We start from the raw sequence: 12528 nt of genomic DNA, 5'->3' as shown, positions 1-12528 counted from the left end.
AGCTTCTGCCTTCTGACAAAGACCAGGTGTTGCCACCAATTGCTCCAGGTGCTCCTGCCAACAGGCACCTTTAGAAAGGAGCACAGACACCAATGCACATGGGCTTTGGCTGTACTCTGCACAGAAGTTCCCGGGGGCACAGGTTTCTGTGGCAGGGTAGGCACCAGCACTGTCAGGGCTCGGGGGTAGCAGGTCTCCTTTAGCAGGGACTCTGCCACCTCTGTTGATTCCAGTACTCCCCAGGGCTCCGAGCAGCATTCGTGTCCTGGGCCATACGTCCCATGTCTGTGTCACAGCCCTGCGTGTGTGACGGCCACCCAGCACCGGATCATGTCCCAAAGAGACCCTGGCAGCTTCTCTGGAAGGCCCCAGTGCCCTTCCTGCTGCAGCTGCGTCGGCAACCGTGGGGGCTCCTTCTGCTGCCCTGAGCAGGCAGAGCAGAGGAGCATCTGCTTGTTGTTTGACCCGATCCTCAAGTTCCTCTTTGGCTGTCCTTGACACTCGGGGAACATCTTCCTTCCAAGCTGGGGCAGTTTGGGGGGGTTGGGGGTGTCCCCAGGGCACGTGGGGGTGTGTCCTAGGGCTCTTTGTGACACAGAGCACCGTGGTCACCGTGGGATGGAACAGAACACAGCGTACAAGGGTGACCCTTTGTGACACGCGGTGACATAGGTGCTGGCAGCGACACGGCCACGCCACAGTGCTCGGTGCACGCGTCGGGACAGGACGGAGAGAGCGGTGCTGTGAGGAGCCCCCGCACAGCCAGCTCGTTCCTTGCTGACCCGGAGCTTTCCCAAAGTGCTACCTGTGCAGGTGACCTCGAGGCCAGACTGCGGGACTCGGCGAGCCGGAGCATTTCCAAAGCATCTGCCGTCCCTGCGGCCGCTGCCCTCGAGGACAGACTGCAGGACTTACTGTCCTTCAGCCTTCCCAAGGCTTCTCTGTTGCAGCTGTGCTTTCAAGGCACACCTGCAGCACTTGATCTTTGAGTTTTTCCCAGGCATCTCTCCTGCAGGCCATCCTAACTCCAAAGAGAGACATGGAGCAGACACCCCCCAGGGTGCCCAAGCTGGCCTGGGTGAAGGAGGAGGAGGAGGCTGCAGCTACCTCAGCACAGCAGCCTGGAGAGCTGGAGCAGCTCCAGCTGCTGCAGGAGGGTGAGTGCCAGAGCTGGGCCACAGGGCTGGTGCATCCCGGGGCTGTCCCTGGCTGGGAATGCAGGGCTGGGCCCTGCTCTCCGGCCTCTCCCGCAGCCCCTCAGCCCTGGCTGCGCTCGCTCTGTGCCAGGTGCAGCCATGGACTGGACACAAGAGCAGGACCCTGCCCGTGGCCGCTTCCGCAGAGCAGCGCAGGTACTGCAGCCATCCCCACCTGGGCTGGGCCTGCTGTCACTGCTCAGCCCAGCACCGTGCCTGGAGCACTCCATGGATTCTCCCTCTCTTCCTGCCCTTCTGCAGATGATCTGTGAATTCATCGTGCGCGTTTGGCGGGAAGAGACCACCGGTGTGGGCACTGGGCCTTCGGCAAACTTTCACCTCTTCAGTGCTGAGACCAGTGCTGCCATGCTGGATTTGCTTGTGGAGAAGGGTGTCTCCAATCCAAAGCAAGTAAGCAGCCTGTGGCCAGGGCTTGATCGCCCCAGGAACTGTGTGGCGCCTCAAGCCGGCTTTGCTGGCTTCCCTCAGCCTCTGAGGCCCAGCCCAACGTGGTGGGAAGGGCAGCACTTCTCAGGGGAAGCTGGGGAAGTTGCTGCTCTGGCAGGTCTCCAGGTCTCCCCACGCCTTCTGCAGGTGCCAGCCATGGTGAAGTACATCCACAAGTGGCTCACGGCCAATGAGTCTGCTGGGCACAGGCTGGACAAGGCCCTGCTGGAGCTGACCAAGGAACACCCCTATGATGTGCTCATGACTCTCTTGCGCTGGGCCCCATCGGGTGACAGGTACCTTGGGCAGCCCCACCTGCCTTGAGGGCTTAGGGTTCATCCCCCGGTACCCTGCAGAGCCTGTCCCTGCTGAGTGCCACACAGGGGCACAGCTCCAAGCCCCTGCGGCCCCTCCGTTTGCAGTGCTGCCATGCCAGCCCCTGAGCGTGCTGCCACGCTCCCTCCCTACGGGGCTGCACCCCCGTGAGCTGGCTGGGCGCTGCTGGCCAGGGCCAGTGGGCAGAGGCAGGGCTGACGGCCAGTGCAGGTCCCTGCAGCAGCCCAGGCCACGGTGCTGTGGCCGAGACCCCCTGATGTTGCCCGATGCCCCAAACAGAACACTAACAGAGTTAGTTTATGCGGTGCTTTATTCAGGGCCCGGGGAAACCTGCGGACTAGCGTCCAAAGTCAGGATCCCACAGTTCCCTTTTTCTGTCAGGTTTTTATACCTTTTTACAAAATGGTCTACTTGCAAAAGTACACATTCTTCAAGACAATACAGATACATAAATCTTGTAGATATCATTCCTAAAAGTTATAAATTCTGCATGCTTGTCTACTCAGAACTATAGGCTACTCCCCTTAATCCCCCTTGCATGTTTTCCCATCACCAGAACTCTTTATTTATTATTATACTTTAGCCTTATCTTGTAAGTTTCTAAATGTCCTATATGCTCTACTAATTCCTTATTGTTTTCACAGTTCTAAATGTTCTATACGCTCTACTAATTTCTTTAACTATTGTTTCACAATGTTGGTTTCCAGGGCCTGTCCGAAAACTGCAGTTTTCTAAGCCTTAGCATGACTACTACTATATCTACATTAGTCCTTTTTCTCATTATTTCGGTATCACTGACACAGAGCTCTGACCCCACAGAGCTGCTGCGGCCATGTGGGGGGGTGATCCTGACCTCCACGGGGACTGCGGAGCCGGCGCTGCAGATCCTCATCACTGTGCTGAGCGCCTGGCCAGTGGACACCTCCGTGTACACCTCTGATGGGGACAGCACAGGAGTCTTTGCTCTGGCTGTGAGTTCCTGCAACTGACTTCTGCTTGCCCCTAGGCCACCTCTCGAGCAGCCAGCTCTCTGTCCTCCCCACAACTGCATCTGCCTGCCTCAGGCACTGCGCTGAACCTGGGGCACCAGCCTGGCTGCTCCCACGGTGTCTCTCCCGGCCTCTCCCTCGCATGCTCAGGCCCTGCACATGGATGTCTTGGCACCTACTCTTGTCTCTGGGTGCTTTATTTCTTGTAGGCAACCGTGACACTGTGGAATGTCTTCAACTGGACCTGGTGCCCACCTATAGTGCTGGAGTACTCCCCCTCTCTGTTTCTGCGTCTGCTCTTCCAAGCTTTCATCAGCACACTGTATACACCAGAGGTGGTTGATACCTTCTGGAAGGAATGCCAGGAGCAACTTGGCCTTGCCACCAACCCCCAAAGGTGCTCCATCCCAGTCCCACCAGTCTCCCCATCCCTCCCATGCCCTAAGGCAGGAGTCAGAGCTGCCAGTGTGACCTGGGCTTTGCTCTGCACACAGGTTTGCAGTGCAGACTCTGAAGGTGCTGCTCTGCCGAGTGCAGTGTGAGCATGTGGTGTTGGCCATGGAGCGCAAGGGTGGCTGGGACACGCTGCTCTATGCTGGCACCCACCACTATGCAGTGGGTCTGCTGGCCAGGTGAGACCCCCTTCTCCATGCTGCTGCTGCCATTTGTGCCCAGAGTGCCCCACACAGTTCCTGTGGCCATGGGTGAGAGGGTCTTGTCACAAAGAGAATGAAAAGCAGACTGGAAAGGGCTGGCAGAGGGGGCCTGGGAACAGCCGCCTCCCAAAGAGCCCATGGGGTGCTTGGGAACAGACCAGGCCTCTGGGAGTCAGCCCTGGGAGAGCTTTGCCTGCCTGGCTCAGGGGCAATGGCGTCTTTTCCCCCCACCAGGGAGATGCACGGTGTCTCTGTGTATTGGCATCACTACATCATGTCCTACCTCTTGGAGCTCCTCAGCCAAGGCATTTCAGACTGGGAACTGCCTGCCATGGCGTTCCTTGTGGAGGTGAGCCCCATGGCCAGCGCTGCCCCGCTGAGCTGACTCCTACCCCTCTGCCCTCGCACAGCCGCTGCTGCCTGGAATGGCGCAGCCCTGTGCAGTTCTGAGCTCCTGCCAGCTGGGCACCTCGGTCACTGCTTTGTGCCTTCCAGCTCCTGGAGTTCGTGGACTTCAGTAAATGGGCTGACGGCATCCTGGAGATCATGCCAAGGCACCTGCAGAGCGAGTCCAAGGAGATGCAGCGCCTGGCTCTCAGAGGCCTCGTGGTGCTCAGCAGGGACCCCTCGATGGTGAGGAGGAGGCAGCGGCTGAAGCTGTGCTGGCAGCGTGGCACTGGGGAAAGCAACCCCTTGAGCTTAGCTGGGCTTCGGTAGCCGTGGCAGCTGCTCCCAGCTCTCCTGCGTTGCTGTCCAGCTGCCCGAGTGCTCCAGGACAGGCCTGCGGCCCCTGGGCTCCATGGCAGCAGCAGCAGCATGGGGTTGCCCAGCCGTGTGTTCCATGCAGAACAAAAGAATGCACACCCTGACTGAACGCCTTGTGGACCTGCTGCGGGATGCAGACGAAGAAATTGTTGAGACGAGCGCCGTCGTGCTCAGCGCTCTGCTGCTGCACAGAGACCTCGCCATACCCAGCCCCATCGCCCTGCGGCTGGCTGCAGCGCTCTGGCCACTCCTGGACAACGTAAGGCTCTGTGTCCCCAGCCACGGCCAGTGGGAGCTGCCCCCAAGTGTGGTGTCCCATGGATTTCCGGGCCTGTGCACAGAGAGGCCTGGAGCAGCTGATGTGGAAGGCTTTTGCTTCTTTCCAACAGGACAAACGCCAAGTGCAGCTGCTCTCCATTCGCCTCTTCCAAGAGGTGATGAGGTTGGTGGAGGCAAAGGGGAAAAAGGCCCTGAAGATGCTTGTGAGCAAGAGCCTGCTCCCGCTCTTCTTCAACTGCCACAACGAGAACGTGCGCGTGGCAGAGGTGAGGACTCCTGGCCGCTGGTGTCCCCATGCTCAGCTGTCTCCCTGCACCCTGGCACCTCATGGGCTCCAGTCTCCTCGTGGCCTTGGCACAGGGAGGCAGCTCCTGTGCCCTGGGCTGCCGTGCCATCTCTGGCTCTCTGCAGGCCTCTCGGGAAACGCTGCTTGCTGCAGTGTGCTTCCTCAAGAGGAGGGATCTGGAGCATCTGGTGCTGACGGATCAGATGTGGAGGTTTGGGGAGTGCTTGGTAAGGACAGCCTGCAAGCCCCAGCCCCAGCCTGGAGAAGCCCCTGCCCACGGTGCCCAGTCTGTGGGGCTGGCAGCTGTGGCCCCTGCCCAGTGCTGCACCCAGGGGCACCGGCCTGCGCCCCACACGCTGCTCCCTTCCCCGGGCTGCCCAGGCGGGCTCTTCTCCAGGCTCCTGTGGCCCCAGGGCAGGAGCTGATGGAGCCCCGACCCAGCCGGGCTCTGCTGCGGGGCAGCACCGCGCCTTGCCGGGCCCTCTGCTCCCCTCGGGGCTGTGCGGGCAGGGCAGCCCGGGGCCAAGGGGCAGAGCCCGCCCCGACCCTTCCCTCCCGCCGCTCTCCGCAGCTGGCACAGGACAGGGACCGAGCGGCCGAGCACCTGCGGCAGGCCCTGCCGTACCTGCGGAGCCCACAGGAGCCCCTGCGAGAGGCGGCCGTCCGCTTCCTGGGTGAGCACACGGCCGGCTCCCTCCCCGCCCCGCCGCAGCTCGGCCCCAGCCCCGGCAGCTGCTGCCATCCGGGCCGGGGCCGTGGAGCCCCGCCTGGCCTCGGGGCTGCTGCCGCCCTGTGCCAGCCGTGCCCTTGGGCGGCAGGGTGCGGCGAGGGCCCGGGCTGAGCCCTGCAGGGGAAGGAGGTGCGGCGGCCACAGGGCTGGCAGCGCCGCTGTGGGGCAGCCGTGCCGCTGGGGCCGTGACGGGCTCTGTGTTGCCAGGGCTGGCCGGGCGGTTCCTGAGAGAGCAGCAGCGAGAGTTGCAGCTCATGAGCAGGGGTGAGTGAGGCCGGCGGGCTGGCAGCGGGGGCTGGCGCTGGCAGCTGCGTTCCCTGCCCCGGCTGCGGAGGGCTCTGCTCCCTGCGCGCACCAGGGGCGGCGTGGGCAGAGCACAGAGACCTTTCAGGGGCCTGTGCGAGGGAGAGTCGGGGCCAGCACCTTCCAGCTGCTCCTTGCTGTCTCCTGCTGCCTCCAGGCCGTGGCAAGAGCTGGCGGGCATGGACGGGTCAGGAGGGTCTCCCCAGGTCCCCGCAGATGCAGGCTCTGACTGTGCCTCTGTATGTCTCTCTTCCAGCCCTTCAGGACATGGCAGATGACATCAGCCCTGCCATCTCATGCCTGGCACTTCAAACTCTGTACATAAACATGGCTGTACAGAGCATTCCCTCCTCCCGACTCGAGAGGATTCTAGATCGATTTCGCCGGCTCTGGAAGTCACGGCCTTCCCTGGGTGGCCGTGGCCAGTTCTCCTGCTGGAATGCTGTGGAGAACTGATGTAGGAGGGTGCCTCTGATGGGGCCACCAGAGCCTGCAGGAAAACCTCTTCTCTTCATATAGTTTTTTTTCAGCCTACTGTAATAGTTTAGCAAATTAGTAAAGTATTAGAGTAGTTAATTAGGAATTAGTAGGATTAATAAAATGCTGCTGTTATACACAGAGGTCCAGGAGCTTTCTTTTGGTGCCCGGAGTCTTCAGGCCATTGGGGAAGAGGGGAAAAAGGGTGCTTGTGCTCGGCAAGTGGCCAAGGGAAAGTGGCCCAAAGCCCCTTGGCCTTTGGTGGTTCTGCCAAAGCCTTAAGACTTCCAACAGAGCGGCTGGGCCGAGGCTGGAGCTGCGGCGGGGATCCCTGAGAGCCTGGTCCCTGTAGATGGCCAGCACGGGACAGTGGGAGGCGTGAAGGGATGCGGTGCTGCCAAAGCCTGCCAGGATAAGGCAGTGGGAAGGATTGAGGGGGATGCGTGTGGCGGTTGGTGGCTGGAGGCTGTGATGAGTGGTGGGGGAAACAAAAGACTAGAAAGCGGTACCCATCCTTCGAATCCAGTTCTGACTCTGACAGCAGCAATACATCAACTGCACCCACCAAAATTACCAACCCTCTCATCCCACGCACAAATAAAAAGGGCCCTTCTAAGTCTATGCCGTAAACGGACTGGAAGGAAATTCAGTCGGCAGTTGCCGATTTACCTGACGCAGCGGCACGGATATTCCCAGTCAGGAGAACTGACAACAATTTACCAACCTACTCCCTGATACATCCCAAAAATGTCCAAGCAGTCGTTAAGGCCATTGCTGAAAAAGGCATCAATTCCGCCATGGTTTCTACTCTAATTGATGGTCTTTTTGGTAACGATGACATGTTCCCGTTTGATATTAAACAAACGTGCCGCATGATTTTTGATGGGGCAGGGATGATTGTATTTAAGCAAGAATGGGAAGACAACTTAGAAAAAATGCTTGCCCGAGTCAGTGGAGACCAGCACCCGCGCTGCATCATTCCAGCCTGCCACAGCTGATGGGATGACCCGCAGATGGATAGCCCCCAGGCCCAAGCCCAGCACCTGCGAGCCTCCGAAATTGCAGCCACAACCCGCGCAGCCAGATAAGCCATCCGCACTGCCTGTTGAATCGCAGCCAAGCCAGCCCCATGGACCACCATCAGGAAAAGTGAGAGCAAACGCTTCACTGAATTCGTGGACCGCCTCCAAGCAGCCGTAGATGCCTCCGACCTACCATCAGAAGCAAAGGGCCCAGTTCTCGAGGGATGCCTCAGACAGCAGTGCAACCAACCCACCAAAGAGCTTCTGCGTTCAGTACCACCTGGTGCCAGCCTCGCGGCAATGATTAAACACGTGGTGAGAGAAGAAAATTTAGTCCCAGTCCAAGCCGCAGTCGGTGCCGCATTGGCTCCACTCCCAGCTGCAGTTAGCGCCGCCGTGGCCGAGGTCATGGCTGTCTTAAACTATCACGACCACAGTCAACCACCGCCAACAGGCCCTCCACGTTTAAGACCGAGGGGACCCTGCTGGGTCTGTGGCAAAAAAGGTCACATTGCCCGGGAGTGCCGCCAGAATCAGGGAAACGGGCGGGGGAGGGGGCAGATGGGCCGCATGCAGCCTCCTCCCAGATGGGACGTCCGGCGGCCCAACTACGTGAGCCCCGTGGAAGCGGAACATCTCCCGAACCCGCTGCCCCCCAGGGAAGTAACCAACTTCATGGCTCAGCCGATACCCGACTCCGTGGCTCAGGCAGTGCTCCAGCAAGGATCAACTACGCAGAGTAATATAACAGCCCAAGCACAGAACAGCTCGGCGAATGGTCAGGCGGTAGCCCCTGGGTGGCCTTGGCCATAAAATGTGACATGTTTAACCCTGGAATAGTTTGGGGAGTTTGTCGACCGTCTCGCCAACCAGACAGCAGCCCCATCGCTGTTCTGTTTATAGTAGACACCGGAGCAGATGTCACTGTAATTCCTAAGACTAACTGGCCTCCGACCTGGGAACTGGAAGAAGCTCCAACAGTAGGTGGAACTGGGGGAGTTTCAATTGCCCAAAAGAGTGTGGAGTTAATAGCAATAACCACCCATACCAAAAATGGAACAGAGAAGACCATCAACCTTCACGTTTATGTGCTTTCAAATGCTCCACCACTGTTAGGACGAGATGCTCTGGCTCTATTAGGGTGCAGAGTGACAAATTTACCCTAAGGGCCACCTGCAGCGTATCTGCCAATTCCAATCCCACTAACCTGGAAATCATCAGACCCCTTCAGGCCACGTTGAGCAGTGGCCCATACCAGAGCCTCGAATGTCTGCCCTTCTCCAACTGGTCCAACAATAATTAGAAAAGGGACATATTGAACCATCTGTTTCTCCCTGTGTTTGTTATACCTAAGAGCAATGGTGAATGCTTTCACTTCCTCCATGATCTATGAGCAGTCAACAAAAAAAACCCAGCCAATGGGACCCGTGCAAACAAAACTACCAGGCAATTCCTTTATTCCAACAAACCAGACCTGCGCGGTAATTGACATTAAAGACTGCTTCTTCTCCGTACCTTTGCACGAACAAGACAAAGAGCGATTCGCCTTTTCCATCGTGTTCCCCAACGGACAACAACCAAACCTCCGGTTCCAATGGAAAGTCCTTCCCCAGGGAATGGTAAACTCACCCACCATCTGCCAAATTGTCATAAGCCAAGCCCTAGCCTCAGTTCAATCCGCAAATCCTCAAGCCACCGTTTTTCAATACATGGATGACATCTTAATAGCCACTCCTTCACCCAGTCAAGTAGACAGCCTTATAACGGCAGTCTCCGAAGTCTTAAAAGCTAACGGCTTTGAGATAGCCACAGCAAAGATAAAGAAGGGTTCGTCAGTCACGTTCCTGGGCGTGAAAATTAACGATTCCTACGTGTCACCACCTATAATTAAAATCCGCCGTGATATCAAAACACTGCACGATGCACAACGGCTAGTAGGATCGTTACAGTGGCTACGCAATACCGTTCTCATTCCTCCCGAGGTGATGTCCCCGTTATACGACCTCCTTAAAGGCAAACACCCATGGGAGCAGAAAAACATTTCAGAAGAAGCAGCCCATTCACTTGACTACATTGAGCAACAGCTGTCCACCGCAGCCCTTTCTAGGTGGAACCCAAGCCTCTCTCTGGACTTGTAGGTGCATTTCACGAACGAAGGGGGAGTTGGGGTGTTGGCACAAAGACCTCCTGACTCAGCCAAACCAATACAATGGGTAGTCCTGGGAAGACTGTCACGAGCCTTTACCCCAGGAGTGGAATGCCTCGGAGACCTAATTATGAAAGGCAGGAAACTTGCCCTGAGTTACTTGGGTCGTGAACCGGCAAAGATATACCTACTTTTACGAAAACAGATCCCGTCATTGTCTGTGGCAATCTCAGAGTGCCTCGCATTGGCTCTGTTCCGTTTCGCGGGAGAACTCTGTCATGCTGTTAAACCTCTGTGGACTCAACTACTAGCTATTGTGGACATTGACCTCCCTCAGAAGGTCAAGGAATGACCCTTACCAGGCCCAACCGTATTTACCGACGCGTCTTCAACAACTTCCACTGCAGTCGTCGTGTGGCAGGAGCAAAACCAATGGCAGTGTGTCAAGAAAGAAGACAAATCCCTATTGGTCCAGCTGCTTGAAGCCTCAGCAGTGGTGCTGGCATGCAATCTGTTCCAAACCGAACAACTCAACATCGTTACTGACTCTATGTTCGTTGCAAAACTCTGCCAAGCAATGTCCAATCCAGGTGTTTCCACTTCACCCGCTGCCATCATGATTGAAGAAGCGCTCTATTCCTGTCAAGTCACTGTGTCAGTCGTGCATGTTAACAGCCACGACCCGGTTAAAGGGTTTTTTCAAACAGGCAACGACAAGGCTGACGCAGCAGCAAAGGGCCTGTGGACTCTTCAAGAAGCACGCCAATTGCATGAATCGCTCCATGTAATAGCAAAAGCACTCGCCGAACGGTGCAACATCCCTATGTCAGATGCCAAGCACATAGTTGCTACCTGTCCTTACTGTCAAAAGTCACCCTTGTGGTCCAGCGGCATCAATCCCAGAGGCCTAAAGGCCTCGGAAATTTGGCAAACAGATTTTACTCTGTGCCAGCTGTTAAAACCAAGAGCGTGGTTCGCCGTGACGATTGACACGTACAGCGGCATGATTGTTGCGACTCAACATGCCAAAGCTAACTCCAAAGCCACTGTTCAACATTGGCTAACAGCCATGGCTTGGCTTGGTATCCCAAAGCAAATTAAAACCAACAACGGAACAAACTTTGCATCTAAATCAGTGCAGTGATGAGGCATCACCCTAAGGCAAGGTATTCCATACAACAGTACAGGGCAGGCTATAGTTGAAAGGGCCAATCAAACCTTAAAATCTAAGCTAGAAACCTTAGCCAAAGCTGAAGTATTTTCTAATGCCATTCCTCCACCTGATCAGCCATGTTTGTTAGCCACTGCCATGCTTGCATTAAACCAGTTTCCCAGAGGGGACCATAGCCAGGCCCCTTCCCAAAAGTATTGGGCCGCTGAAGTCACCAGGGACGGCCCACCTGTGAGTATTAAGAACGAGCTAGGAGAATGGGAAACAGGTTGGAAGCTAATTGTCACAGGCAGAGGGTATACAGCAGTAAAAAGAGATGATGTTATTAAGTGGTGTCCTCTAAAATCCATAAAGCCCGTGGTGCCCAACAAAACTAACAAGACCTCTGAGTTTAACAGGCTTGCTGCTATGACCTGCTTTTTCAGCCTCGAGCTCTGCCCCTGTGCCTCAGCATTTTGCTGTTGTTGAGCCTGCCTCCAGTCTTTCAAGCGAAGGTGAGTAACCATCCCTACCAACCCCACGTCTGGACGTTCCGCCATTTCCTTACAGGAAAAATCATAGGGCGTTCAGAAACTAACACCCTCAGCTGGACAGTGCGCGTACACGACATCGTCTCTAATGACCAAAGCGACACCGGAAGTGGCTTGTACCCAATTGGTCAGGGAACATACTGGTGCCCCAGTATTAATTCCGGGAAAAGCTATCATACCTACCCAGGTTATTGGTTCTGTGGGTATTGGGGTTGTGAAACCATTGGAACTGGCAACCGGTGGAAACCACCTAAGAAAGATGACTTCTTAGAGGTAACCCATTGGCCCGAAAGCTGTGTACCAGCCTCCTTTATTAAACACGGTCGGGGAAGAAACCACCCCGGAAACTGTACCCATCTTACAGTCACTGTTTTGCAACCCCAACACCAAAGCTGGGCCTTAGGCAGAACATGGTCAGTGTTTCAGTATCGAGGTCCATCCTACCCTGATCCAGCCACAGTTATACAAATTATTAGAGCCCTACCACCAACAAAGTACGTTGCCATAGGTCCCAACAAAGCCATTGCTTCAAGGAAAAGGGTGACAGCTACCGCAGTAACATCCAACCCTATTGCAGCCATTACCATATCTAAAAATAATTTACCACTCCTTAGCTCAACACCTGAGGCGCTTCCCCACAATTTGTTCACTCGAATGCTGCAAGCTGCATTCGTTTCTCTAAACACCTCATGTCCAAATCTTCCTAAGTCCTGCTGGCTTTGTTACAATGCCAAACCACCCTTTTACAAAGGAGTGTCCCGAACAATGCAAATGGGACACCCATCATAAGGGAATTAACCTGGAAATGGTCTCAGGTCAAGGGATTTGTATAGGCAGCCAACAACTTATAAACCAAAACAAACACCTTTGTAACACCTCAGTTACTCTTAATAAGCAGTACCAATGGGCCATTCCTGCAGTTCCAGGCACATGGGCTTGTCATACTACAGGTATCACACCTTGTGTCTCAATTAAGCACTTTGACCAAACTAACGATTTTTTATTCAAGTTGTTGTCGTCCCCAGAATTCTGTATCATTCTGACGATGAAGCGCTTCTCCACTTTGATGATGGACCTTATTGACAAAGGCGAGAACTGGTAACTGCTGTTAGCCTTGCAGTGCTCCTGAGCTTAGGAGCGACGGGTACAGCGACAGGCGTGTCAGCATTGGTATGGCAAAAGCAAAGCCTATTGC

General features: G+C 55.9%; 1 protein-coding gene across 1 annotated transcript; it reads left to right on the top strand.

Annotated features, from left to right (window-relative positions):
* The first annotated feature begins 694 nt into the window (after positions 1-694).
* On the top strand, positions 695-6606 carry LOC130265078 (maestro heat-like repeat-containing protein family member 7). Its single transcript, XM_056513871.1, has 15 exons — positions 695-1157; positions 1288-1352; positions 1458-1607; positions 1791-1939; positions 2799-2950; positions 3178-3365; positions 3463-3600; positions 3859-3973; positions 4120-4257; positions 4472-4648; positions 4779-4934; positions 5080-5181; positions 5526-5628; positions 5892-5948; positions 6244-6606. Exons 7-15 carry the CDS (start codon positions 3527-3529, stop codon positions 6441-6443), a joined length of 1122 nt encoding a protein of 373 aa, XP_056369846.1. The 5' UTR covers positions 695-1157; positions 1288-1352; positions 1458-1607; positions 1791-1939; positions 2799-2950; positions 3178-3365; positions 3463-3526; the 3' UTR covers positions 6444-6606.
* Positions 6607-12528: the final 5922 nt, after the last annotated feature.

Source organism: Oenanthe melanoleuca, chromosome Z (assembly GCF_029582105.1).
Source record: "Oenanthe melanoleuca isolate GR-GAL-2019-014 chromosome Z, OMel1.0, whole genome shotgun sequence".
NCBI lineage: Eukaryota > Metazoa > Chordata > Aves > Passeriformes > Muscicapidae > Oenanthe > Oenanthe melanoleuca.
This window is presented reverse-complemented; position numbering and strand designations above follow the sequence as displayed.